Source organism: Canis lupus, chromosome 33 (genome assembly GCF_048164855.1).
Source record: "Canis lupus baileyi chromosome 33, mCanLup2.hap1, whole genome shotgun sequence".
In the NCBI taxonomy this organism is placed as follows: domain Eukaryota; kingdom Metazoa; phylum Chordata; class Mammalia; order Carnivora; family Canidae; genus Canis; species Canis lupus.
Genome location: NC_132870.1, coordinates 20,611,944 through 20,637,606, shown reverse-complemented (window position 1 = coordinate 20,637,606; position 25,663 = coordinate 20,611,944). Strand labels below are relative to the sequence as shown.

Genomic DNA, 25,663 nt, shown 5'->3' with positions numbered 1-25,663 from the left:
ACTATATGTAGAAAACCTGAAAGATTCTACCAAAAAACTACTAGAATAAACAAATTCAGTAAAATTTTATGATACAGAATCAATGTACAGAAATCTATTACCTTCCTATACACTAACAATGAAGCAGAAGAAAGTGAAAATAAGAAAATAATCCCATTTACAATTACAACAAAAAACAGTAAAATATCTAGGAATAAACTTAACCAAAAGGTGAAAAACTTGTAGTCTGAAAACTAGAAAACACTGATAAAAGAAAGTCAAGACAATGCAAAGGAATGGAAAAACATTCTATGCTCATGGATTAGAAGAACTAATATTGTAAAAATGTCTATACTACCCAAAGCAATCTATAGATTTAATGCAATCCCTATCAAAATACAAGTATTTTTCACAGAACTAGAACAATATTTAAATTTGTATGGAAACACAAAAGACCTCAAATAGCCAAAACAACCTTGAAAAAGAAAAATAAAACTGGAGGTTTGACAATTCCAGACTTCAAGTTATATTACAAACCTATAGTAATCAAACCATATGGTACAGGCAAAACAAAAACAAAAACAAAACAACACACATAGATCAATATAACAGAATACAAAGTCCAGGAATAAACCCACAATTATATGGTCAATTAATCTTTGACAAAGCAGAATAAAATATACAATGGGAAAGAGTCCCTTCGACAAATAGTGTTGGGAAAACTGGACATCTACGCACAAAAGAATGAAACTGTACCACTTTCTTTCAACATACATGAAAATAACCTCAAAATTGATTTAAGACCTAAATGTGTGACCTGAAACCATAAGAATCCTAGAAGACCGCATGATGCATTTCTCTGACATTGGCCATAAAATTTTTCTACATGTGTCTCCTGAGGCAAAGAAAACAAAAGTAAAAATTATTTTTATCAAAATAAAAAGCTTTGGGGATCCCTGGGTGGCGCAGCGGTTTGGCGCCTGCCTTTGGCCCAGGGCGCGATCCTGGAGACCCGGGATCGAATCCCACATCAGGCTCCCGGTGCATGGAGCCTGCTTCTCCCTCTGCCTATGTCTCTGCCTCTCTCTCTCTCTCTCTGTGACTCTCATAAATAAATAAAAAAAATAAATAAATAAAAAATAAAAAAAAATAAAAAAAAAAAAATAAAAAAAAAAATAAAAAAAAAACAAAATAAAAAGCTTTGCACAGCATAGGAAATAGTCAACAAAACTAAAAGGCAACCAATGCAATGGGAGAAGATATTTGCAAATGACATATCTGATAAAGGATTAGTATCCAAAATATATAAAGAACTTATAAGTAATACCAAAAAAACCCAAATAGTGCAATTAAAAAATGGGCAAAAGACATGAACAGACATTTCTCCAAAGAAGACATACAGATGGCCAACAGACACATAAAAAGGTGCACAACATCACTCATCATCAGAGAAATGCAAATCGAAATCACAGTGAGATATATCATATTTCACCTGTCAGAATGGCTAAAATCGAAAACTCAAGAAACATGTTGGCAAGGATGTAGAGAAAAAGGAACTCTCATGCACTGTTGGTGATAATGCAAATTGGTGCAGCCACTGTAGAAAACAATATGAAGGCTCCTCAAAAAGTTAAAAATATAACTACTCTACAATTCAATAACTGCACTACTGGATATTTACCCCCAAAATACAAAACACTAATTCAAAGGGATACATCCACCTTTATGGTTACTGTAGCATTATTTGCAATAGACAAATTATGAAAGCAGCTCAAGTGTCTATCGAAAGATGAATGGACAGAAAAGATGCGCTATACACAAGCACACACATACACACACACACTATGGCATATTACTCAACCATAAAAGGAAATAAAATCTTGCCTTTTGCAACAACATGGATGGAGCTACTGTATAATGTTAAGCAAAATAACTCAGAGAAAGATAAATACCATATGATATTACTCATATGTGGAATTTAAGAAACAAAACAAATGAGCAGAGATAAAGAGAGAGAGAGAGAGAGAGAGAGAGAGAGAGAGAGAGAGAAACAGAAAGACTCTAACTACAGAGAACAAACATGGTTACCAGAGGGGAGGTGGGTGAAATAGGGTGATAGGGATTGAAGAGTACATTTATCATGATGAGTACTGAGTAATGTGCAGAATTTCTGAGTTGCAATGTTATACACCTGAAACTAATAAACATTGTATGTTAACTATACTAGAATTAAAATTTAAAAATTTAACTTATTCTAAAATATATAATTCATATTGTTGATTTTAATTATTAAGTACTAATTCTTATTAGGTAAGTGTGTGTCCCTGAAGAGGGACAAAGGAAGATACAAATTATTGTGAACACCTCACTCACTAGTTTACTAAAAGGTCTTGATTCTGAGATTGTAAAACTATGTTGCACTTTCCACTCTTAAGAAAAACTTCCTCTAGTAATAATGCTCTCAACAAATAATTTTATTATAAATAATCTTTATAATATCAAAATTAATAGATGCTATTTTTAGTATTAATTAAACTCGAGGTTAATTAATACTAAAGGTAGCCACTCTTGATTTTTTAAAAAATCATTCTTGAATTAAGACTATTCTTTTTTTATCAAAATTTAATTTGCCAACATATAGTGCATCGCTAGTTTCAGATGTAGTTTTCAATAATTCATCGGTTGCCTATACCACCCAGGGCTCATCACATCACATGCCCTCCTTAATGCTCATCACCCAGTTATGTGATCCTCCCACCCACCTCCCCTTCAGCAACCCTCAGTTTGTTTCCCAGAGTTAAGAGTCTCTCATGGTTTGTAAGACTATTTTCTTAACATGAAAAAAACCTTTTACATTAAATCAAGAGGTGTTACATTGAGTGATGAAGCATTAGAAGGACTGCTATTAATAGCAGAAATTAAAGTAAGATACTATTTAAATCACCGTTATTTACTATATTGCTGGAAGTTCAAGTCAACACAGTAAGTAAGCTATAATCACAAAGGAAAGAGCTATAATCACAAAAGCAAAAATGTCACTTTGCAGATGTTCGGATTGCAAAACCCAAAAAAACTAATTAAACTTTTATTTTAACTACCAAGTGGGTTCAAAAGGTAGTTTAATACAAATAAAAATATAAAAATGCATACAGATTTCAAATTGATCTCCAACAATAACCACTTAGAAGTTATAATGGGAAAAACTCCCTTTGCAACAACCAAAAAACGTAAAATACATAGGAATACTTAAAATGAGATTTGTACGGAAAACATGAACCAAACTACATCTCACTGAGACACAACAAAGACTTAAATAAGATATAATCCATGTTCTTAGATTGAGAGACAAAATGCTGAGAAGTTTTCAATTCTTTCTAATTAATTTAGAGCTTATCTCAATTCCCATAGGAATTTTCAGGAATGTGACAATGCATTTCCACAATTTCTGTGATATACTAAACCCATGAAAATAGAACTTTTTGACAGATTTATAAAGAGAAACTTCCTCCATTAAACTAATATAATTAAAATAGCATGGTTACAACACAATAGACAAACAGATTAATGGAACATAATAAAACTCCAAAGCTGGCCCAATTACATTAAATTAAGGAGTTATTATTTGATAAAAGGAACATCATCAACCAAGAGGGAGTAAACAATACATGGTGCTGGGAAAATTGATTGTCTAGAAAAAAATAAAGATCCTCACTTTACACAATATATCAAAATAAATTATTAAACATAAGTAAATCAATTAATTATAATAAATATATATTTTATAAAGAAGCTAACATTAGGAAAAATGATGACTCATTAAACTTGTATTATTTCACAAAATGTCTCATTTATAGATTTCAGGGTCTACATAACCGTGAAACTTTAATCTCTTACAATGCCAAATGGGTACTCTAGAAATCTGAATTGCAAGAAATAAAAATGAAACCTTGTATGGTTTATATTTAAAATATGTAAGGAAGCTTTCTAGAGGAAACCTAATCATCATGGACTATCAAGTTCTACAGAGGTAAAAAAGACTATGATATTGACCATACCTTTAATATCAGGTTCAAATATCTATATTCACAGTGAAGACACTAAAGACAGATTAATCAATTACTTTAAACTAGTTTCCTTCAAATATCAAATTATACCTTTCTGTTGAAAATATACAATTCTTATTCAGAAACTAGTATTATTAATTCATTTCTAATTCACTATATCAATCAAAAGTCCAATTTATATACCTCAAATTCTTGAACACATTCAGAACATATTGGGAGAGCGCCTAAATGATTCGAGAAGCCAGTTACACAAAAATGAGCAAAGGGGAAAAGAGAGGAGGGCAAACCAAGAAACAGACTCTCAACTACAGAGGACAAATTTAATGGTTACTAGGAGAGATGGGTGGAAGGATAGGTTATATAGGTGATGGGGATTAAGGAGTACACTTGTGATGAGCACCGAATTGTTTAATCCCTCTATTGTACACTTGACACTAATATAACACTGTATGTTAACTAAATTGGAATTTAAATAAAAACCTAAAAAAAAAAAAAAAAAAGAAGCACCAGCCAGAAGCCAGTTACATCAATCAAGTATGTGCCACAGAAAATCCACAACCAGCTCTCCAGGAAGAGTTACATACAACACTATCTTGTTGAAAAAGAATGTCAAGAAAACAGCAGCACAAACCCCATCATTTCTCTCTCAACAATAACTTAAAAGTGTAGTCCTTAGTGATAGTAAGTCAGCAATGGTACTATAAATACTGAGGACAGATCTTCCTAAGTATATATTTGGCATATAGCATCATTTCAAATAACATTTCTCTTACATATTTTACTCTCTTTTAGGAACATGAGAAGTTTTTCAAATTTAGCAAACTTAAGAAGCAAAATGGTAACATTTATAGCTAATGTTAGAAAACCAGATCCTCTGCCAATGTTTTAATCACAAATACCAATGGAAGCTTATCTCCTTCTGGAGACCGCACATAACAAGAGCTTTTTTTGCTCCTTGTAAAGCATAGCTTAAAAGCACATCAGAGGGCAAACTGTAACCAGTATCACAGTTATATCTTGCTTTTGTTATTAATCTCATGGCCTGTGACATATTTTGGGATGATCTCTCTCATTTTTCCAATCAGATTCAAACCTTTCCATGTCCATTTCTACAAACTCCTGCATATCCAAATATATTTCTGCTTTTGACTAAATGCACAGAACATATCTTGGGACCTTTATGCTTTCTCTTCCTTGAATCTAACCCTTGAATAATGAACTTAAGCTCACTATTTTAAATGTCTTATGAATGTCCTTTTGTACACTGAATAACCCAATTTGATTTTATTGATGACGTTGCATTTTCCATCATATCGTACTGGATGGCTCAACACTTAAACCTACTTCAATCAGCCACCACCCACAATTCAAGAAACAATGGCCTCTAAAGCTGCAACAGAAATCAAGTACTTGTAAATATTTTATAAAATTTTTAAAAATGAGATTATGTAATCAATATATTCAAAACTGTTGATGATGTATTTATACAAATTTTTGGTACTAAGTCTTTGAAATCTACAGTGTGCCTAAATTCAAACTAGCCTCATTTCAAATGTTCAATAGCCATGTCAGATAATGAATACTGGATGCAAGAGTTTAGAAGATTACTGTGGAAGACTAATGAGTATAGTGTTCCCTGAGTTTTTCCATTTTTAATGATTTTTTTTTAATAGCCTTGATACTGAGCAGGCTGACTCTATGTAAAATTCCTATTCCTTGAATTTTTAAAAAATACTGTTCCATTATTGAATTGCTTTGTATATTGCTGTTGAGAAGTCTGATGCTAATCTGATGTTCTTTCCTTTTAAGTAACTTGATCTTTTTAAGTGGAGGCCCTAAGGATTTTTCCTTTGTACTTATTTTTACTTTTTTTTTTTTTTTTTTTTTTATTTATGATAGTTACAGAGAGAGAGAGAGGCAGAGACACAGGCAGAGGGAGAAGCAGGCTCCATGCACCGGGAGCCCGATGTGGGATTCGATCCCGGGTCTCCAGGATCGCGCCCTGGGCCAAAGGCAGGCGCCAAACCGCTGCGCCACCCAGGGATCCCTTTTTTTTTTTTTTTTTTAATTGTTACCGAGTGATAAATTTATTTGTGAAAGAGTTGCTCTTTCGTTTTTCATTTAGACACAAATAAATGCATAAGTGAAAGTTTTACTAGACCAAGTCTCTGAGTTGCCCATTACAGTCAATTTTTGCAAGTACATGGCTACCTCTTTTACATCATGTAGATTCTGGTCTTTTCTTCAGAAAAATTCATAGTTTTAAATATTAGTTCTGCATCATGTTTTTGTTTTTCTCCTTTAGGGCTCCAAATTAGTATACATTGGATCTTTTTGCCTATCTTATACATTAATCATTTTCTCTCTGTTCCTTTGTCTTCATTCTTTTGCCTGTTTTCCTCAACGCTCTGTAATAAATTTTCAGTCACCTCTATTCTTTCCTGTTATCTTAAAATCTAGTTTTAATGTCTTTATTTTTTTAAAGATGTATTTATTTGAGAGAGCATGCAAGAGAGTATGAGAGAGAGAGAGAGAGAGAGAGAAAGAGAGCACAAGCAGTGGGGAGGGGTAGAGGGAGAAGCAGACTCCCTACTGAGCAGGGAGTCCAATGTAGGACTTGATCCCAGAACCCTGGGATCACGACTTGAGCTGAAGGCCGATGCTTAATGACTGAGCCACCTAAGTGTCCCTGGTTTTAATTTCTAAAATGATTCTTTTTCTTCAATTTCTTGTAGTCAACTCTTCTTTCACAACACCCTGATATTTATCCACTTCTATTTCAAGTATCTGAAACTCTTACTTGAGGATTTTTCTTTTCATATATGCAAAGGATTAAAGATATTTAATATAGGTCATGGTGTTCGGGTACTGATAACTGGTTTTATGGATGGTTCAGGAAGAAAACTTTTAATAGCTAAAATATGGTTTCTTATTTTCTGCTTTATTCATTGTAGTAGTTTGTATGTTTATTATCTGCAATTTTCTATTCAGTATAGTTTTTATTTTCCTTTATGAGCAATAAAAATTTATGTAATAAGGATAAAGATTCAGGATGACTATCTAGATTTCTAGTTCAAAAACGCTCTCTTCTGAACTTAAACCAAAGGAGGTTTATAATATGTCTTCTAGTTTTATGGTCTTATTTCCACAGAACACTTAAATTTCCCTATCTCGTTTCCTTCTTTCCCTTCACCACCATGTCTGCAAGGCAAAACAAGATCATTGCCAAAAGCAGCACTCATCTGATATGTTGTCTAGGGTCCTTGTGCTTTTATGTCTCTTCCTTTTGATTTCTCAATAGCAAATGCTCTTATTCAATCTAAGACAAGATCGTAGTATTTTCCCAGGCTAGAACTTGTCTTCTTAAAGGCATTTTTAAATATGTATTGTTGGGTTCCTGGTTCAACCGATTTTCCTCTCATCTTTTCCATGTAGTTTCTGCAGTCTCAATGAACTTTATCATGGGCTCTGAAGCTAAGTAGGCTAGATTTTGATATTTATTTCTCTAATTTGAAGGTCTTAGTCTGCCTTCTAGTTATGCGTAAGGCACAGGTTAAGTTGTTTTTACTTGATCTCTTTGATGATCTGTATAAATTTTTAGAGAATGTGTGGAAAAACTGAGATTTAGGTAGCTGCCACTATTCAATGGCAATCCAGGATTCTCAAATTCATCAAGAATTGTCAATGCCTTTTTAGTTGACCATTTTCTTTAGTCTCCTCTATTCTGCAAATGCTATCTTTACTTATAAAAACTGAACTTTTGATAATTTATGATTAGCACCACTTATTAATAAGCTCTCATGGACAATGGCCATAATAACTAGAAGAGTCACATAATACAAAAATACATAAAGGAGGTGAATAACATAATGAATTCAGTTTGCAAAAGAAATATATCACTTCTGCGGTGCATTTGATAACTTAGGGTAAAAAAGCAAAATCAAGGGACGTCTCGGTGGCTCAGTGGTTGAGTGTCTGCCTTTGGCTCACAGCGTGATCTCGGACTCCTGGGATAGGGTCCTGCATCATCAGGCTTCCTGCATGGAGCCTGCTTCTCCTCCCTCTGCCTGTGTCTCTGGTTCTGTGTGTGTGTGTGTGTGTGTGTCTCATGAATAAATAAATAAAATCTTAAAAAGAAAAAAAGTAAAATCAAGGTATTACTATGAGGGGTGCCTGGGTGGTTTTGTTGGTTAAGCATCTGCCCTCCACTTACATCATGATCCCAGAGTCTTGGGATCAAACCCCATATCAGGTTCCCTGCTCAGTAGGAAGCCTGCTTCTCCCTCTTCCCCTGCCTCTGCTCATACTTTCTTTCTCCCAAATAAAAAAAATAAATCTTAAAAAAAAAAAGGTTATTACTATGAAAGAAGTAAAATTATTTCTTGTCTCTACTAAAACAGCAGTAATGTTTCATGTCCAGTGATTTCAGGTTTAATATGGCTACTGAAAAACAGCTGATAACAAGTTTCAAAGTCCCTTACTTAAAGAAATAATTTGGATACCCAAAAGTAAATCAATTAAGAAATATTGAAGCATATATCAGACTAAAAGCAAGTAACAACAGAAAGTTCTATTAGAGAAGACTCATAGAGTAATCTACATTAGCAGCTTGTACACATAATCCGGTATGTTTAGGATTATAGCCTCAGAAGGGAACCCAAAATCAATATAATGAATTTAAAAAAAGTGGGGGGGGGGAGCTAAGAGATAACCTAGGTGAATTCCCAGGTAAGTTCCTAGATAAGTATGATACTAGGTTCCTAGATAAGTATGATATTAGGTTAGGAATGTGGACTAGATACTACTTTTTTTTTTTAAAGACAAGCAAACAGGGTTGTTCTAAAGAAAATAAACAATTCTGTGATTCTTGTATGAAACAGGAAATGTCACTAAGTAATTAACTAAACAAAGTTAGAGCACAAAGGTACATGAGGCAATGAGACAGAGGAAAACAGCCTAATCCTTTATGATGAGAATTTAGAGCTGTGTTGGTGATCACGTCACTGTTTTGTGGTTCCCTCAGCAGAACATGGTCCCCATGCTCTTACAATGGAATAGAATATTTTATTATGAATGGACTGTTAATTTTTCTTGTCTTTGGGCCTTTGATTTATGCTAATAGTTTGTCTTAAAACGTGATTTAGATGTCACACTAATGACAATTCTTGTACTAATGTTTAGGGATGAAAATTTGGCCTATTGTTTTAAAATTTCAAATAATCATGTAAAAGAGTAACCATACTACAATAAGCATTTACAGAGAATCTTATATTCTCTGAATCAAAAGAGGTAAGGATGAGCAGAATTTGACTTCTTAGAGGGTAGCTTTCAAATATTTACTAAAAATATTTAAAAACTGAAATCTGAAGTATTTAAATGAGTAAATGAATGCTTCTATTATTTAGTTAGATCAGAGATTTATACAAAATGCTTAAGTAAAATGTTTTCCATAAAACCTAGTATTATCCAAATGTTTTCCATAAAACCTTAGTATTATCTAACCCTTGTCTCTTAAGATTCTGACATATATACTACAATGTTACCTAAAAACAGTTTAAGAAAGAAAACCATTCCAAACTTATACAGCAAATATTCTAATTTTAGATTATGATAATTTTTGATGTGCAATTCAAATATACTAAATTTCCACAGTGTAAAAATTTTAAAAAGCATAATTTCATTCCTTTCAGGTTTGTTCTTTCCAATGACAGGTTAGTAGACTACAAAATAAAATTTTAAGTTTAGATTTCTATTACACACATTACCATCATCTACTTGTACAGAATGGAGAAATCACTTTCTTGATCAGGTGCAATTCTGGTGCAAACAATGATATTTTTAGCTAAAACACCTGACACTAATGAAGAATTATGACATTAGAAGATCTCTGCAAAAAAAGCACAGATTCACCTAAGTTAAATGTTTTATAAGGTAAAATTATAATTTTACCTTTAAGAGGGTAAGAGTAGCAATGGATCAATCACTTCAAGGAAGAACAACTGTAGAAAATAAACATCTTACTAGAATTTTTTTCTTACTTTTTGTTTAAAAGTCACTTGCTAATCTTTAAAAAATAAATCAATAAAATACCTATAAAATAAATCTATAACGCAATGAAAAAAGGTGTATAAACCATTCTCCTCTTTAATAATATAATTTGAAACTATTTTAAAGAAAAAGCAAAAATTTAAGACACAATGTTAAAACCTAGCTTTTGGAAACACTTTCACAACCTAAAAACTCAAAGAAGTCACACTTCACTCAAAATGTAATTTTTTATTTTGTAGGCAAAGAGTTCCAATCCAAACTCTAGACTGTGCCAGAGCAAGGCAAGGAACCTTATAATGTCTGTTTCTTTTTCCTTTACATGGTGATATCTCTTCATGGGACTAAAGTAAAGTTTAAATAACAGATATAGTCCCAAGTCCAGTGTTGAGTACTTAGTGAGCAAGCAATCAATGACAGATAATCATTCTTAAGTCAAAGACTGAACATCTGCATGAACTTCCCCTTGTGTCAAATACTTTTGTATACAGTCTTAGATGAGAGGACACATCAATTTTGTTACAGATTCTTAAAAAGATATATTATTTTTGCTCCCTTCTTGAGATTTAATAGTTAAATTGGTGGAGTTTGTTGTTTTTATTAACATCTTGTGGCTATTTGGCCTTAACACTTTATAATTTCAAGGCTATTTTTAATAAATAGATTCAATGAATAAGTCTGCAATGGATATGAATTTAATCCAACAATTACATACTTCTCACTTTTTCTTAAATTGATTCTTTAAAAAGTTAAAAACTTTGGCTTCCTTTCTTCATTTCTCTTCTTCAACTTCACTTCTCTCTCAGTCTTTTCAGGAGATGGCTGAAAAACTCTCCACATATAATTGAGAACATTGCCTCCATATTATTCAGTTACTAGACAAATGGTCCATTTAGAAAATTCTTTTTTCTGGGGTGCCTAGGTGGCTCAGTAAGTTAAGCATCTGCTTTCAACTCAGGTCATGATCTTGAGCTCTCTGCCCGATGAGGAGCCTGCTTCTCCCTCTCCTGCTGCTACTGCTCCCTCTGCTTGTGCTCCCTCTCGACCTCTTGCTCTGTCAAATAAATAAATAAATAGATCTTTTTTTTAAATTTTTTTTTCTAATATAGAGAAAAGACCAAGCCACTGAAAACAAAAGAAGAGTATAATAAAACTCTTCCAAAAAAAATGAATTTGAGATATTCAATTTACTTAGACTAATTACATGATTATGTAAATCTACCTATATAAGCATATAAAATTCAGGTTATCACATATTATTTCTAGATGCATGTTATACAAAAGAACATTCTGTGATCATGGAAATGGCTCGTATCTGTTATCCCCAAGAAGGTAGTTACTAGCCAAATATGGCCACTTAAAAGTAAAATTAAGGAACTTAGTTTTAAATTAAATTATTAAATTTAAATAGCCACATATATCTACTACAATGGACAGCACAGCTTTAGACACTCTCCTTTCTCTTTACCATGGTGAACCTTATTCAAAAGCTCTTATTGAACTCCTGTTTCAAACTTCTCTGTTACCTCTAAGACTGAATAGCTTGACAGTTACAATCTCAAAAACAAAGAGAATTACTGAAAAAGAATTTTCCAAGCTAGTTCTAAAATGTGCTTTTTGATGAAGAGTACTACATTCAATTATTTTAGATTTTCTAAGCACAGTTCACTAAAAAATGAAAATAAAAAAAAAATAACACACAGGAGTGCTTGAAATTACAACTCTAACAATATATACTTTCTCCTGAATTCTTTGTCAGCTAAATGATTAGTCCCAGAATAAGATAGTGGCATAACTAAAAACAAGTGTAGCACAAACCATAGCACAATAAAACAGAACAAAGGAAACAGATAAAAATATCATTCTGTACCTGTCTATTCTCTGTGATAATACAAAAATTAATGAATGGAAATATGATGGATCAAATACAACACAATTTGATAGCCAATGAAGAGTTTAATAATTTTTATCACTAGTGTTATTTACTACAGCATTAAAGATCAAGTCTTACATCTCAGTTATAAGGGATTTTTGAATGACTGTATACACATCTTTCCAATTAAATCTAAGCATAAGCATTTTTATTTATTTTTCATAAATATTAAAGTAAAATTATTAAAAAGATGATTGTAAGATATCAGAAAAAAATTTTAGGTGTTTTAGGCTTCCCTCTGTTTTTCCTCCCCAGTCTCCCCACATATACACATACAGACTTTTTCAAAAAACAAATGTAGGTGTTAAGGAAAAAAACAACTATGGTGCTTATCTGTCAGGAATGAAATAATGGCCTCTCTGTTGGGCTGGTATTAATGTCATTGCCACCAATCAATTCCTCCTTTCTTGTGCCTATCAACTTGGCTTTCAGTACCTTGGGAGTAGGGAGCTGGGGTGGGAGAGTAGAACATGTAAAACAATCTCAGTATTCTGGGATAGGATTCAAAAGAATCCAAGTTATGTGAATGCAAGTTATGTGCTACATTACAAACCACTTTCTGAATGACTGATTTGATTTTTTTGTTTGGCATTTGAAACACAATGAAACTCACTATTTTGAGCCAGGGCTTGAAGCAGACAATCCAAGCATCCTTCTAAACTATCTTCAGTTCTGTCAACAGCTGTTATCTTCAACTTCTTCAAGGTATCACTGAGATTATCTGCTTATAGAAAAAAAGAAAAATCAGAACTTCTACTAACATATGACCATCATGGTTCATACAATTACCACTAACAGGCAAAGGGCTCTCATTATTGTAAATTAACTTCCACATACATTACAAAATGGCAATGGACTATGTACTATTACAAAGTCTTTAAATAAATTTTTTAAAAATAAGTAATAATTATCCATTTAATTCAGATATGAAATATTCATTTTGTATATGTGAGATACCAGGAATATTCAAGAATAATAAAAACTGTCATAGAACATCTTTTTCAGGATTTTTTTTTAAAGATTTTATTTATTTATTCATGAAAGACAGAGAGAGGTAGAGACATAGGCAGCAGGAGAAGCAGGCTACCCGTAAGGAGCCTGATGTGGGACTCGATCCCGGGACCCTGGGATCATGTCCTGAGCCGAAGGCAGATGCTCAACCACTGATCCACCCAGGCACCCAGGATTGTTATACCATATTTAGCTTGTTCAGAAAACCAGCGATGATTAATTGGAAAAAAAAAAAAAACCACTAAATGTCTACAAAAAATTACATTGCTTTGGAAATAGTATTTTGTTCCTATTTTAGCTTCCTCTGCTATATTTTAAAGACATAAAATGAAAATGAAGGTTTAGAATAGTTTCATAATATGACTTAAAACAATACAAAGCTGATGACTAGAGGCACCCAGGTGGCTCAGTGGTTGAGCGTCTGCCTTTGTTTTTGTTTTTTTTGTTTTTTTGTTTTTTTTTTAATTTTTATTTATTTATGATAGTCACAGAGAGAGAGAGAGAGAGGCAGAGACACAGGCAGAGGGAGAAGCAGGCTCCATGCACCGGGAGCCCGACGTGGGATTCGATCCCGGGTCTCCAGGATCGCGCCCTGGGCCAAAGGCAGGCGCTAAACCGCTGCGCCACCCAGGGATCCCGAGCGTCTGCCTTTGGCTCAGGGCATGATCCTGGGATCCTGGGATCAAGTACCAAATCAGGCTCACCCAGCGGGAGCCTGCTTCTCCTTCTGCCTATGTCCCTGCCACTCTCTGTCTCTCATGAATAAATAAAATCTTAAAAAAACAACAAAAAAGCTGATGACTACACAACCTATTTAACCCCACCATTTGAAAAACACTTCAAATCAAAATACTGCTATAAGCCAAAACATGTACATTTTGGATTATAAAGCTGTGCTCTAGTCCTCAATTATGTGTAGATTCCCCTATACCACAGACTGTCAAAAGGGCTTTTATTTACATCAATTATTTCTATTAACATTTAAATACTAAAAGTTAAAACTAAGACTTAAGACTCCTTTTAGTAATTCATTTAACCCTAACAGTTTTAAAATTATTGTTTAACAGTAATATTTTAAAAAATAACACATTTCAAAAACAAAAAAACTCATTGAAATACTATTGTTCTACATTTTTATGAATCTCCATAATTCACAGAAAATAACTGGATTTTAATCTCTGCTTCTGTACTCAATCTTCTATAATTTGTTGTTTGGGTTGAATAAATGAAGGAAATTCAGCCTTACACACATAGCTGAAAAACAGAAAAGTATTTCATTGTTTTAAAAGATTTTATTTTTATTTATTCATAAGAGACACAGAGAGAGAGGCAGAGACATAGGCAGAGGAAGAAACAGGCTCCCCACAGGGAGCCCGATGTGGGACTTGATCCCAGGACCCTAGAATCAATGCCCTGAGCCAAAGTCTCAACGCTGAGCCACCCAGGTGTCCCAATAGGAAACTATTTTAATAGCCTTTTCAGATAGTTATGGATACTCTTTGATGCTAATCAAAACTTGAGTAAGTGGTAACTTTTTTAATGGTTGGTTGACATGAGAAACCTGAAACAGTATTAATAAACATTTCTAACTCTCACATTCAAATCCACTGATCTCTTACACTTCGAATCTTTCATGCATGCAAGATATTTATCATCCATGCACTGGTCATGAAAAATTAGGTCCTGGAGTTATGCATATCTTCCAAACATTGACATATTTCATTATACTATTTCATTTGTTAGTATCATCACTAATCTTATTAAAAGACTCTTTGTAAGTACTGGGGAAATATCAAGCTCAAGGCATACAAATTTCCTAAAATTCTAATTTTGTCTTACAAACTTCAATTTTATTACCAGCAACGAATACTGTCGGTTATTTTTCTTAAACGATAAATTAACCTCATTCATTTGTGAGAAAATGTTTGCCAAATATGAAAAACCAATTTGTCTGTCAGTTCTTTCAAATAAAAAATGTTTTCCGTTAAAAAAAAGTACCTTGGTCAGCTCATAAACTGTATAAGTGCTTCTCTTCAAAATAGACATCAGACTTTGCAATGCAATGTAAACGTTTTATGTGTACCTCCCATTTCATTACACAGAATATTTTTTAAATGTGTTCACAGATACTGAAATTAAAAAAAAAAAAAGCAGAAAGCTTCATCATGGGCATTCTTAAGTGAAACTGGTATTTTTTTCTACTTAAAGTATATTACGGTAAAGAATACCACTAGATACAATTTAGTGCTACTACTGCCCTGATGCACACATACCCTCAGTTTTTTACCCATAATTACTTTTGTACCATTGTTAGAGCAAATGTCAACAGAGTGAAAAAGACAAATAATGTCTCAATGGTATTATGCAAATAGTACTGACCTCATAGACACCCTAATGGGATACCAAGGACCTCTAGCACTGCTGCTGCAGTATTAGATTTCAGGCATTTTCTAATTTAAAGTAAGGTATATATTTTAATAGACTTCTGTACATTGCCAGGTCATGACAATTCTTAAAATATGATGAAATCTCCTATTAGAAAATGAGAGATAATCATTTTCCATGCCAACCCAAGGAAAAGCAGGCTTAAAATTTTACATCAAATAATACTAACATGACTCCTAGTACAACCCGATAATCTAGTAAACCCAAACCTATACTTTATTAAAAATCCCAGGCTATCATTCACATCCAAGGTTAATATTTACTTTCTTAAGAGGGACTAAGTAGTTTTGAAAAATTGATTTTTATTCTAAAAAAGTATACTTGTATGGATCTCTTCTATAAACTAAAAAGAAGTTGTAGGGTATCATATCCCAGGTATTCTTGTTCAAACTTATTAAATGCACATTGATTTTCTGAAATATATGAATAATATATAAAATCTAAGTTCATATTATTACAAGTAATAAATTATCCCAACACTGAGGAAAAAAGTAAGACTTATGTTAGTCATATTACAACAATCCATCAAAACTGTATCAGACAACAAGTAATAAAAAGCAGTTAAGACTTATTTAGTACTACCTATATCGGCATCTGGGTCTTTTTAAATTCTTTCCTTCCCTTCATCCCATCCCCAAAGCTCCTTACTTGATGTCCCCTTCTGATGGGAGTTTCATTCTAGATGTTACCAGTCCAGGGACCATCCTTGTCCATTTTATCTAAGTCTCCTCATCCTTAATTCCCCAGGATTATTTCAATCATGTATCCATCCTTCACAGCAGTATTTACAATTTTTAATTACTTTTTGTTTAATTGTTAATATATTCCTCCCCCCTATATTTTATGGGGCATCTTGTAATTATAGTCAATGCACTGTGCCCAGTAAATATTTGTTAAATTAACTTGAGTGAACAAAGAAATGAATTTCTTATTTGCACAAAGTTGTCTAGTTACCATCCTTTGTTATCACACATTTAAGAGCCAAAGTGCCAATAGCAAAGGGAAGGTAAATGTGACCTTTTAAGCACCTACTATGTACTCCACATAATTTAAAGTATAGAGTCTTACATTTTAAGACACAAAGAGATCAATGAAGACAATCTAATTATTTAAGTATATAAAATATATAAGTAAAAACTACATAGATCATCCTACTTTTAAAAGATTTCTTATCAGTAAAAAATTATTCTGTCTCTCCATGGGAATAATTACATGCCTATTAATGATGCAAGATCTTCTCAGGGAAGTTCATTAAATTCTTCATCCAGAGACAACCAAAGCTGTCAAACAGAATTACTAAAAATTTATTATGATTTTAAGCATTTTAAATGAACAGGATAGTACTGAAAGAAATGTTACTCAGTTTAGATAATAAAGTGTTAGAATGTTTCATGTCTTGATTATCTCCATTAGAAAATAGAAACATTTTCCAAAGTTCATCAAACTGACCATTTAATATCTGTGTATTTTAGTTTATGTGAATTATATCTCAATTTTAAAAGAGCAATTAGAGAATAAAATGATTGGGGCAAAAGCCCTATTCCACAGCCTCAACCTTCCTCATGGAGAAATTGCTACTATAGTGACACTTCTAGTCACTTCTGTCTCTTCCCTTGGCAACTGCCCACCTCTACCTACATTCTCTCTCTAGTAAAGGAGTAATGTAACTGATTATTAAGTTGAGAAAGAACTGGCCATACATAACTCAGTCCCTCTTGCCTTCCTGATCTTTTAGAAGGGCAAGGACTCTCTTTCCTCCATACCTTTGGCTGTCCAGCTGCACCAGTGAGATTAGCAAATTCAGCCTTAAAGTATTAGCAGTTCCTTTGAGACTATACAATATGTCCTTCAATTTTAAAGCAGTTACTTTGAATTCCATCAGGCAACTCATTTGCTTAGGTCTTCAGTCATTCTGAACTTGGGTAAGGAACAGAGGGTATTATTTCTGGACTCCCTCAAACCATGTCAGTACATCTCAGTAGTGAATCTTTACCTTTAAGATAATGAAAATGTTCTAATGGAAAATTCCTCAGCTCCTGGCTGCTGGTGGTAGGGGGGCATTAAGTCAAGAATGGTAATTTTCATGGGAAGTTCTACTACTAAGAAGTATTAATAACCAGGGATGCCTGGGTGGCTCAGCAGTTCAGCACCTGCCCCTGGCTCAGGGTGTGATCCGTGGTCTCAGGATCGAGTCCCACGTCGGGCTCCCTGCCTGGAACCTGCTTCTCCCTCTGCCTACGTCTCTGCCTTTCTCTCTCTGTGTCTTCCATGAATAAATAAATAAATAATCTTAAAAAAAGAAGTATTAATAACCAAAATAAATTTTGTTCTTAAAAGAATAATTTTTTTTCCTATATGACAGCAATGGTCTAACCTGTCTTGTGAAAGAAAATTTTAGTTTTTCAGAGCAAAGTTGATTTCAGTCATTAATTCTGTATCTCCTACTTCTAACCTACTGCATTGCTCTTAAAACCTAGCCAAGTCTTCTTAAACTCTATCAAAATTACTCTGGCAAAGATCTTAAATGATACTTTGACAAATCTGATGGATTTTCTCAATCCTCTTATTCAATATATTAGCAGCAATAGACTCTTTTTTCTTTTCTGGTACACTTTCTACTGACTTCAAAACACCAGTCTCTGAACATTGTTCTCAGCCTTCTCTCTCTACCCCTTCAATGTTAGTGTGACCTTGGTTCTACCTTTTCTGTATTTTTCATTTTGCTGGTTTTATAGTTCTGGGTTCATAAAATTCTTTTAGCTTATTTTTACTGTTAGATGGGAAATTCTTGTACAACAGGGAATTCTTCTAAGATACACTGCTCTCTATAGTAAGTGGAAACTTACCAAATTCTGAAAATCTACCTTACTTTCTGAGTTACTTGTACTTCATCTTTTATTATAAATTATGATACAAACTGCCACGATTAATATTTTAATAAGATGGGCTATACTAAAAACAATGACATTTCTAAGTATTTTTCTCATTCTAATTATTTCAGAAATCAGATAAAATTTTTATGAGCAGTCACTATTTATTCACTCTTAAATGGTGCTAAAGTCTATTTTAGTTTGAACCAGAAACACTGTATCTAACTTGTCACATTTGATTAGAGGGTCAAGAGTCTGACAGATGATCTTCACAACTACAATATGATGCCATCATGGATAAAAAGCAAGATACAGTTTGTAAAAATTTTATTTCACACAGTGCCGAAAACCTTTTCACTGAGAGTTCAAGAATTATTTTACTTAAAAAAAAAAAAAGAATTATTTTACAATTTTATAGCCATCAAATATAGCTTTAGTATATAACATGATATAATTGCTAGTAAGTTAATACATTGGCTTTTTAAAAATTAGATGATGATTTATACTGAGATCCAGGCTTAATTTTTTGCCCCAGAAATAACCAAGAAAAATAAGAGGGTGACTTCTTTTCTTCAACAATCACCTAATAAATTTAAAATACTATCTAAAACAGTGGGCAATGTCCAAAATGTTATAAGCCAACTTATAAAACAGTGTAGATAAATCAACAAAGCTTGATGGTATTTGGTAAAGAATTTAAAGAAACCCAAGAATTATACTAGAATTCTAGTTGGTAAAAGTGTATAATGTGTCATTACAAACAGCTTCTGTGTGAAGAACAGTTGGAGACACCTGGGTGGCTCAGTTGGTTAAGCAGCCAACTCTTAATTTTGGCTCAGGTCATGATCTCAGAGTTATGAGATCAGCCCTGAGTTGGGCTGGGCATGAAGGCTGCTTAAGATTCTCTCTCTCTTTTCCCTCTGTGCCCCAACCCTGGGTCATGCACAAGCGTGCACTCTCTCTGTAAACAAAAACAACCTGTTGGAATGATCTCTGTACACAAGAGTTCCAGAAGATGTGCAAAGTGGAGACTATATACTTTTAAACTTTACTTCTGTACAGGCAAGCTAATAGAAGGGAAACTTTCTAAACATAAAAATTACCACTTGAAATGTATTCCCTCTGCTCCAGCTTCTTATGCTTCGTATGTGCCTGCAAACAAATCTGAGTTCTCACAGTATCAGTATTCTAAAATCAGGATTCTTACAGAGCAATATTTTACCAGTTTACTCTATTATCCTGTATTTCCCAGTTTCTCAATATGCATTTAATAGATCTCTGGGCTCTCACATTCCATTTAGTACCTTAGAATAGGACACTGATCTTGGACTTAACTATTTTAGCTGTGACCTTCTACTTCTCCAGGATAATACTTAAATGTCTACCTACAATGCTTTGGCTCCTGGTGCTTACATTCAAGAGTAAAAGATATCATGTCTCCAAGCTCTGCCCTAGACCCTAGAATATGCCTGACAAGGAACAAAGACCAGACAAGGGACAGAAATTGAATAAGATGAAATTCTGTTAAAAGTATAGGAATTTTTAAAGATAGATAAAGAGAAGTGTCTGGGCTATCTACTTAGACTTACAAGCAGTCTTGAGCAAGATTCTTCACCAGAACATACTTAAAGCTGTGACTAATCAAACATAAAGATGGAGAAAGAAGACCCTGTTTTATAATGCTTTGTAATAAGAGAACTAGATTAAAGACTGACATAAAAGACTTGCATAAATGGAACTTTGTTTAGCTGGAGATATATAAAGAAGTATTTCATTAAGATAGGTGCAAATAGTTTCACTTAGAAACCTAATAAATAATAAGGAAGAGATACACTGAAATTTATAAAATTTTAGGCAATGACAACAAAAAAATGGTATCTACACAAGTAATCATAAATGTGACGTGAGTTTAACACAGGTATATATTAAAAATCCTTTTAAAAATGATACTATCTGAACTAGTACTTAAGAACCCACAGAGTAAATATTTTCCCAGGATACTGCTACAGTAATCAAAAAGAAAATGAGAGTCAAGATAAAAGAGAATTTAGATAAAAATTAAACAGAATTATGATAATACCCTTAAAGCTATGATGCACCACAAATTTGAAAGAAATAAAATTAAAGCAACAGGATGAAGAGACATTAATTAGCTATCAACTTATTTCTCTCTTAGCTAGAAATTCATCCTTACTGCCTGATCTATAAAAAATGAATCTGGGCCCTTTAAATATTTTTCCTTTGCCAGATGGATAATAAAAGATTTTTCTATAGAGGACAATGGACAGCATTGAAGAAGGTGTTCTCCTTCTAGCTCAGCCTTCACAATTTTCTCCAGTGCCACATGTCTGCAAGTCATAGCTTTCACCATACATTTGCTCCAACTTTCAACTCATGCAGCAGGACTGTGTACAAGAGCCCCAACCAACTCAAATCTGCATCCCAGCCCAAGTCACTGCTTCCTATACCACTTCTTCAGCACTGGAAGTGTACTTGCTAGAAACTCTGTGGGACTGGACACTCAGGGCCACTCTGGCCCAGTTCTAGCAGTACCTGCAGCGGTGCCCCAAATTCCTCTGCATGCCCAACTGTCTGCAAGCCCACTCATCAACCTCAGCTTGACTGGTCTCCAAAGAGTTGTCCTTGCAGGTTTGGTGACTATGGACCAGCTCTGGTCTGGGCAACCCAGTGACCTTAACTACATCTTAATATGCTTTAAAGTTTGTGTGTGTGTTTGTAAATATAAAGAATTTCACACACACACACACACACACTTCTGAAGAAGTCTGTCCTTCCTTGGATACACTCCCATAGCCCTAGATTACCTCTCAGATTTGCTATCTACCTTTAAAGTTACTCTCCTATTATTTCTTAAGAGTTTCGTTGAATATTCAACATCTCCTATTTAGATTACACTGTCTTTGGATTTCTTGACATTTCTACACTATTAGAGCCTTCTGAGAAAGGGAAATCGATAAGATATAATAAAGATAAATCTCCCTTTTTGGGGACATTCTAGGATCATAAAAATTCCCCTTTCTTTCCAGAGATTTGCTTTTAGCTTATATTTAGGGTAATAACACTAGAGACACTTTCCCCCTTCACTAGGAATGATTTGTTTTAATTCCAGAGTAAGTAAACATAGGTGTGTGTGCGTGTCTGTCTGTCTTGGATGACAGATATGCCAGTAACCCTGTAGAAGTTCTCAGGGTCATAATTTTAGAGTACTTCTCCTGTGCAGCAACATGTGCCAGGTAGTAAGTACTATAATGCTCTATGAGGGGTACCTGCATGGCTTAGTCAGTTGTGTGTCCTACTCTTGATTTTGCCTCAGGTCATGACCTCAGGGTTATAAGATTGAGCCCCCAAATTGGGCTCCACACAAAGCGTGGCACCTGCTTAAGATTCTCTCTCCCTATGCTTCTGCCCCACCCCCTATTTACACCTCTCTAAAATAAATAAATAAATAGATAGATAGATAAATAAATAAATCTCTATGAATAATAAACTATGTTGTATGATCTACCTACCTTGTTTCCCATCAGAATATTTATATATTCTTACAAATTTAACATTGTGGTTTGTCTTCTGATTACACCTAGACTGATACAGATATATAAATAGCCTTTTTAGAAAACTGAGAAATTATGTGAGAAAAGGCTAAGAATATTAGCTCTTTCAGTGAAAAACATCATAAACCACCAGATCATGAATGCTATATATCAGGTGACTGATGCATTAAGAAAGACAACCTCAGGGATCCCTGGGTGGCGCAGCAGTTTAGCGCCTGCCTTTGGCCCAGGGCGGGATCCTGGAGACCCGGGATCGAATCCCACATTGGGCTCCCGGTGCATGGAGCCTGCTTCTCCCTCTGCCTGTGTCTCTGCCCCTCTCTCTCTCACTGTGTGCCTATCATTAATAAGTAAAATAAAATTAAAAAAAAAAAAAAAGACAACCTCAACATAAAGACAAACTGAAAAAAATAAAATTAAAAAAAATTTTTTTTAAAAAGATAACCTCAAGCTTCTATTTGCTCAACAATATGAACTATGTGCCTACCAAGCACCAAACGCTACTCTAAGTGCTAAAGATACAAACATGAATATGACACAGTTTTCACAGTATAGAAAACATTTTTTTTTAGGTTTTAATTTTATTTTGGTGGGACTACCTTCATGTATCCTAGTTCACTCCCAGAAACAATCAATGTTAACATTTCCTTGCGTATTCCTGTAGGAGCACCCTGTGTGTATGTATGAAATTCTTTATATTTACAAACACATACACAAACTTTAAAGCATAATCAATCCAAATGTTACTACAATACTGATTACCTTTTCCATGGTAATGATCTTAATAAAAAGTACCATTATTATTACAATTATATATTTTAGAAAAACATAATAATGACCCTATAATTGAAACCCCTTGCCAAATGCACAACAAAGTATTATTTTATTCAGTGGTAATAAACTTAGAAACCCAAGGTCTCCCAAAAAGTGATAAGAAAGATACAGATTCAAACTAATTTTGCCAAATATACTAATATGAGGTTGTTATTATAAGATTAACATTAAAATTAGTATCAAAGATAACAACTAAATTGTAACTTGGAGAGACAAATACAGATATTTCTTTGTTCCTATCAGGTTTTATTAGGCTACTGTGTTTTGAAAAAAGAATACAGAGATTTTAATGATAACTATCCTTACTAAGAATATCAATTGACATTTTTTATTAGCCAAACAGGTAAAATTTACCAGAAAGCAATAGTGAAACAGTTTAAGCTGTTTAAACATGCATATTTCTTTTTTGACAGCAAATATTTCTTCAAAGGAATTAATATCAAGTAAAAAACAATTAAATAAAACACAGGGAAATGCTATGTACTAGACAAAATTCTGTTAAGCTATCTTTCATTGAAATGAAAAAAACTCAATAAGCATTTATTCATCAGGTGGTTCCCACTTTGATCAGTTTTAATAGCAATCTATTTCTTACTGAAACAATGTGTCTTTCAGGTTTGATAATTGTTTCAATTATTACTGTTACATAACAAACCACCTCAAACTTAATGGTATAAAGCAAAAACCATTTTATTGTACTTACAGATTCTGTGAACCAGGAATTCACAAAGGGCACACTGAAGATGGTTTGCCCCTGTTCTACAAGGTCTCGAGCCTCAATATAGAGTTGCAAAGGTAAAGGTGTATCTCCGGAGAGTGACTACATAGCAGGGGCTGGCATTATCTGAATCATCTGATGGTTCTGGCTTGAAAGGACTTGAAAGCTATGACACCTGAGATCTGAGGCCCCTCCACATGGCCTGACTTCCTCAGAGAATGGCAGCTACAGGCTCAGACTTTTCAGAGCTCCAAGCAAGCCAGTATTCCCAAAAACAAGGGAAGCAAACGCTTTGTTTTACAACCAAACCTAGGTAATGACACAGCACTTCTGGTGCATTCTATTGGTTACAAGTGAATCACAAGCGTGCTCATATTCAACAGTAAGAGAACTCCCCAACTTTCATTGGGGAATGGCAAGTTCTAGAAGAATATGTGAGGGGCAAGAGGTAGTGTTGTGGCCATCACTGGAAAACATAATCTGCTATAACTTAATATTCACTACACTGATTTGGTTAAAATAATACAACCAACAGCATTAGATCCTTTGATTAGTTTTACCACTGAACGCAAGATACAGTTCCCCAAAAACTATGTTCTCACCTTTGGAAAGAGAAATTAATATTTATATGGTTATTATTTATTAATATTTACCACTACCTTATGAAATAGGTGTTATTATTATTATTACCCATATTTTAATGGATGAAAAAGTTGAATTTGGAACCTGAGTAACTTGCCTAGAAAGAAAAGCACCAAAGGTGGGATAAATCTATACATGTGTGTCTTTAACATCTAGGTTCTTGCCACTGAACAGGCAGTCCACACATATTAAATGAAACTCATTGGAAATTTTGTGAAAGTCAGAGCTGTGCAAAGTAAGGACTACCTGTATCTTGCTTTATATTGATGTAAACCCTTCAAGAATGAATTTATAACCCAACCATGTTAGGTAGTTGTACTAGCTAACAACTATCTATGTAGGTGAATGTGTACCCCAAGAAAGAGAAGAAAGAAAGAAAGAAAGAAAGAAAGAAAGAAAGAAAGAAAGAAAGAAAGAAAGAAAGAAAGAGAAAAGGAAAGGAAAAGAGAAAAGAAAAGAAAAGAAAAGAAAAGAAAAGAAAAGAAAAGAAAAGAAAAAAGAAAAGAAAAGAAAAGAAAAGAAAAGAAAAGAAAAGAAAAGAAAGAAAAGAAAAAAAAGAAAAAAGAAAAGAAAAGAAAAAAGGAAGGAAGGAAGGAAGGAAGGAAGGAAGGAAGGAAGGAAGGAAGGAAGGAAGGAAGGAAAGAAAGAAAGGAAGGAAGGAAGGAAGGAAGGAAGGAAGGAAGGAAGGAAGGAAGGAAGGAAAAGGAAAGGAAAGGGAAGGGAAGGGAAGGGAAGGGAAGGGAAGGGAAGGGAAGGGAAGGGAAGGGAAGGGAAGGGAAGGGAAGGGAAGGGAAGGGAAGGGAAGGGAAGGGAAGGGAAGGGAAGGGAAGGGAAGGGAAGGGAAGGGAAGGGAAGGGAGAGGAAAGAAGAGAGAAGAGAGGAGAGGAGATGAAATCACAATGAAATGTACCAGGGGCAGCCTCTGTCATAGTATCTCAAGGGCAGTACCAATGTTAGGTACATACTCTCACTTTCATGAAATGTTTAAATAGATAAATAAATTCTAAGAAAAAATTTCTAGGTCATAGCAACTAATGAGCACTCTTATATTCCTGAGAAGCTATACTGGTGCTGAAACGGTAAATATGATTTTCTCTTACTTAAATTCTTAGGGCTCTGTTTTCCCTTTAAAGAATCCCAATTATACCCTTATCTGTTTCTATTAGTCATTTCTTTTATGTTATTATCTTCCAGTTAGAGGTTAAGGTTTTCAAAAGCAGAAATCGTCACTGCTTGCATTACTTATCACTTTCTGTACTGCGTAACATGATAGTCTTTTTTTTCTGATCCGACTGATGATGTTTTACACAAACCATATAAGCCCATGAACAGTTATTCTTTCTTGGAGCTTCACACCACTCTTCTCAAAAATGCATTCTTGTAATTATAAGGAATTTAAGTTAATTAGCTGATATAAAATTTCTGTCTTTATTGTAATTGGTTTTGTTTTTGAAGCGAATTATATAATTTTAAAGATAAAATAACATATTTCTGTAAAACAAATATTTCAGTGTAAGTTTTGTTTCTTTATAATGACCAATCTCATCTTT

The 25,663-nt window shown here is 33.8% G+C and overlaps 1 protein-coding gene across 20 annotated transcripts in view; it reads right to left on the bottom strand.

Moving 5' to 3' along the window:
- Positions 1–25,663, bottom strand: part of RAP1GDS1 (Rap1 GTPase-GDP dissociation stimulator 1) — a 164,653-nt gene that overhangs the window by 121,929 nt on the left and 17,061 nt on the right. For 14 of the 20 annotated variants that reach the window (XR_012023355.1, XR_012023360.1, XR_012023359.1 and 11 more), the window contains exon 2: positions 12,635–12,745. Coding sequence is in view for 5 of the 20 variants with exons in the window: in XM_072810539.1 (XP_072666640.1) it covers positions 12,635–12,745 (111 nt within the window). In the remaining 15 variants the exon portion in view is untranslated. The remainder of the gene's footprint in view (positions 1–12,634; positions 12,746–25,663) is intronic. The other 6 variants (XR_012023361.1, XR_012023364.1, XR_012023366.1 and 3 more) reach the window with 1 other exon arrangement.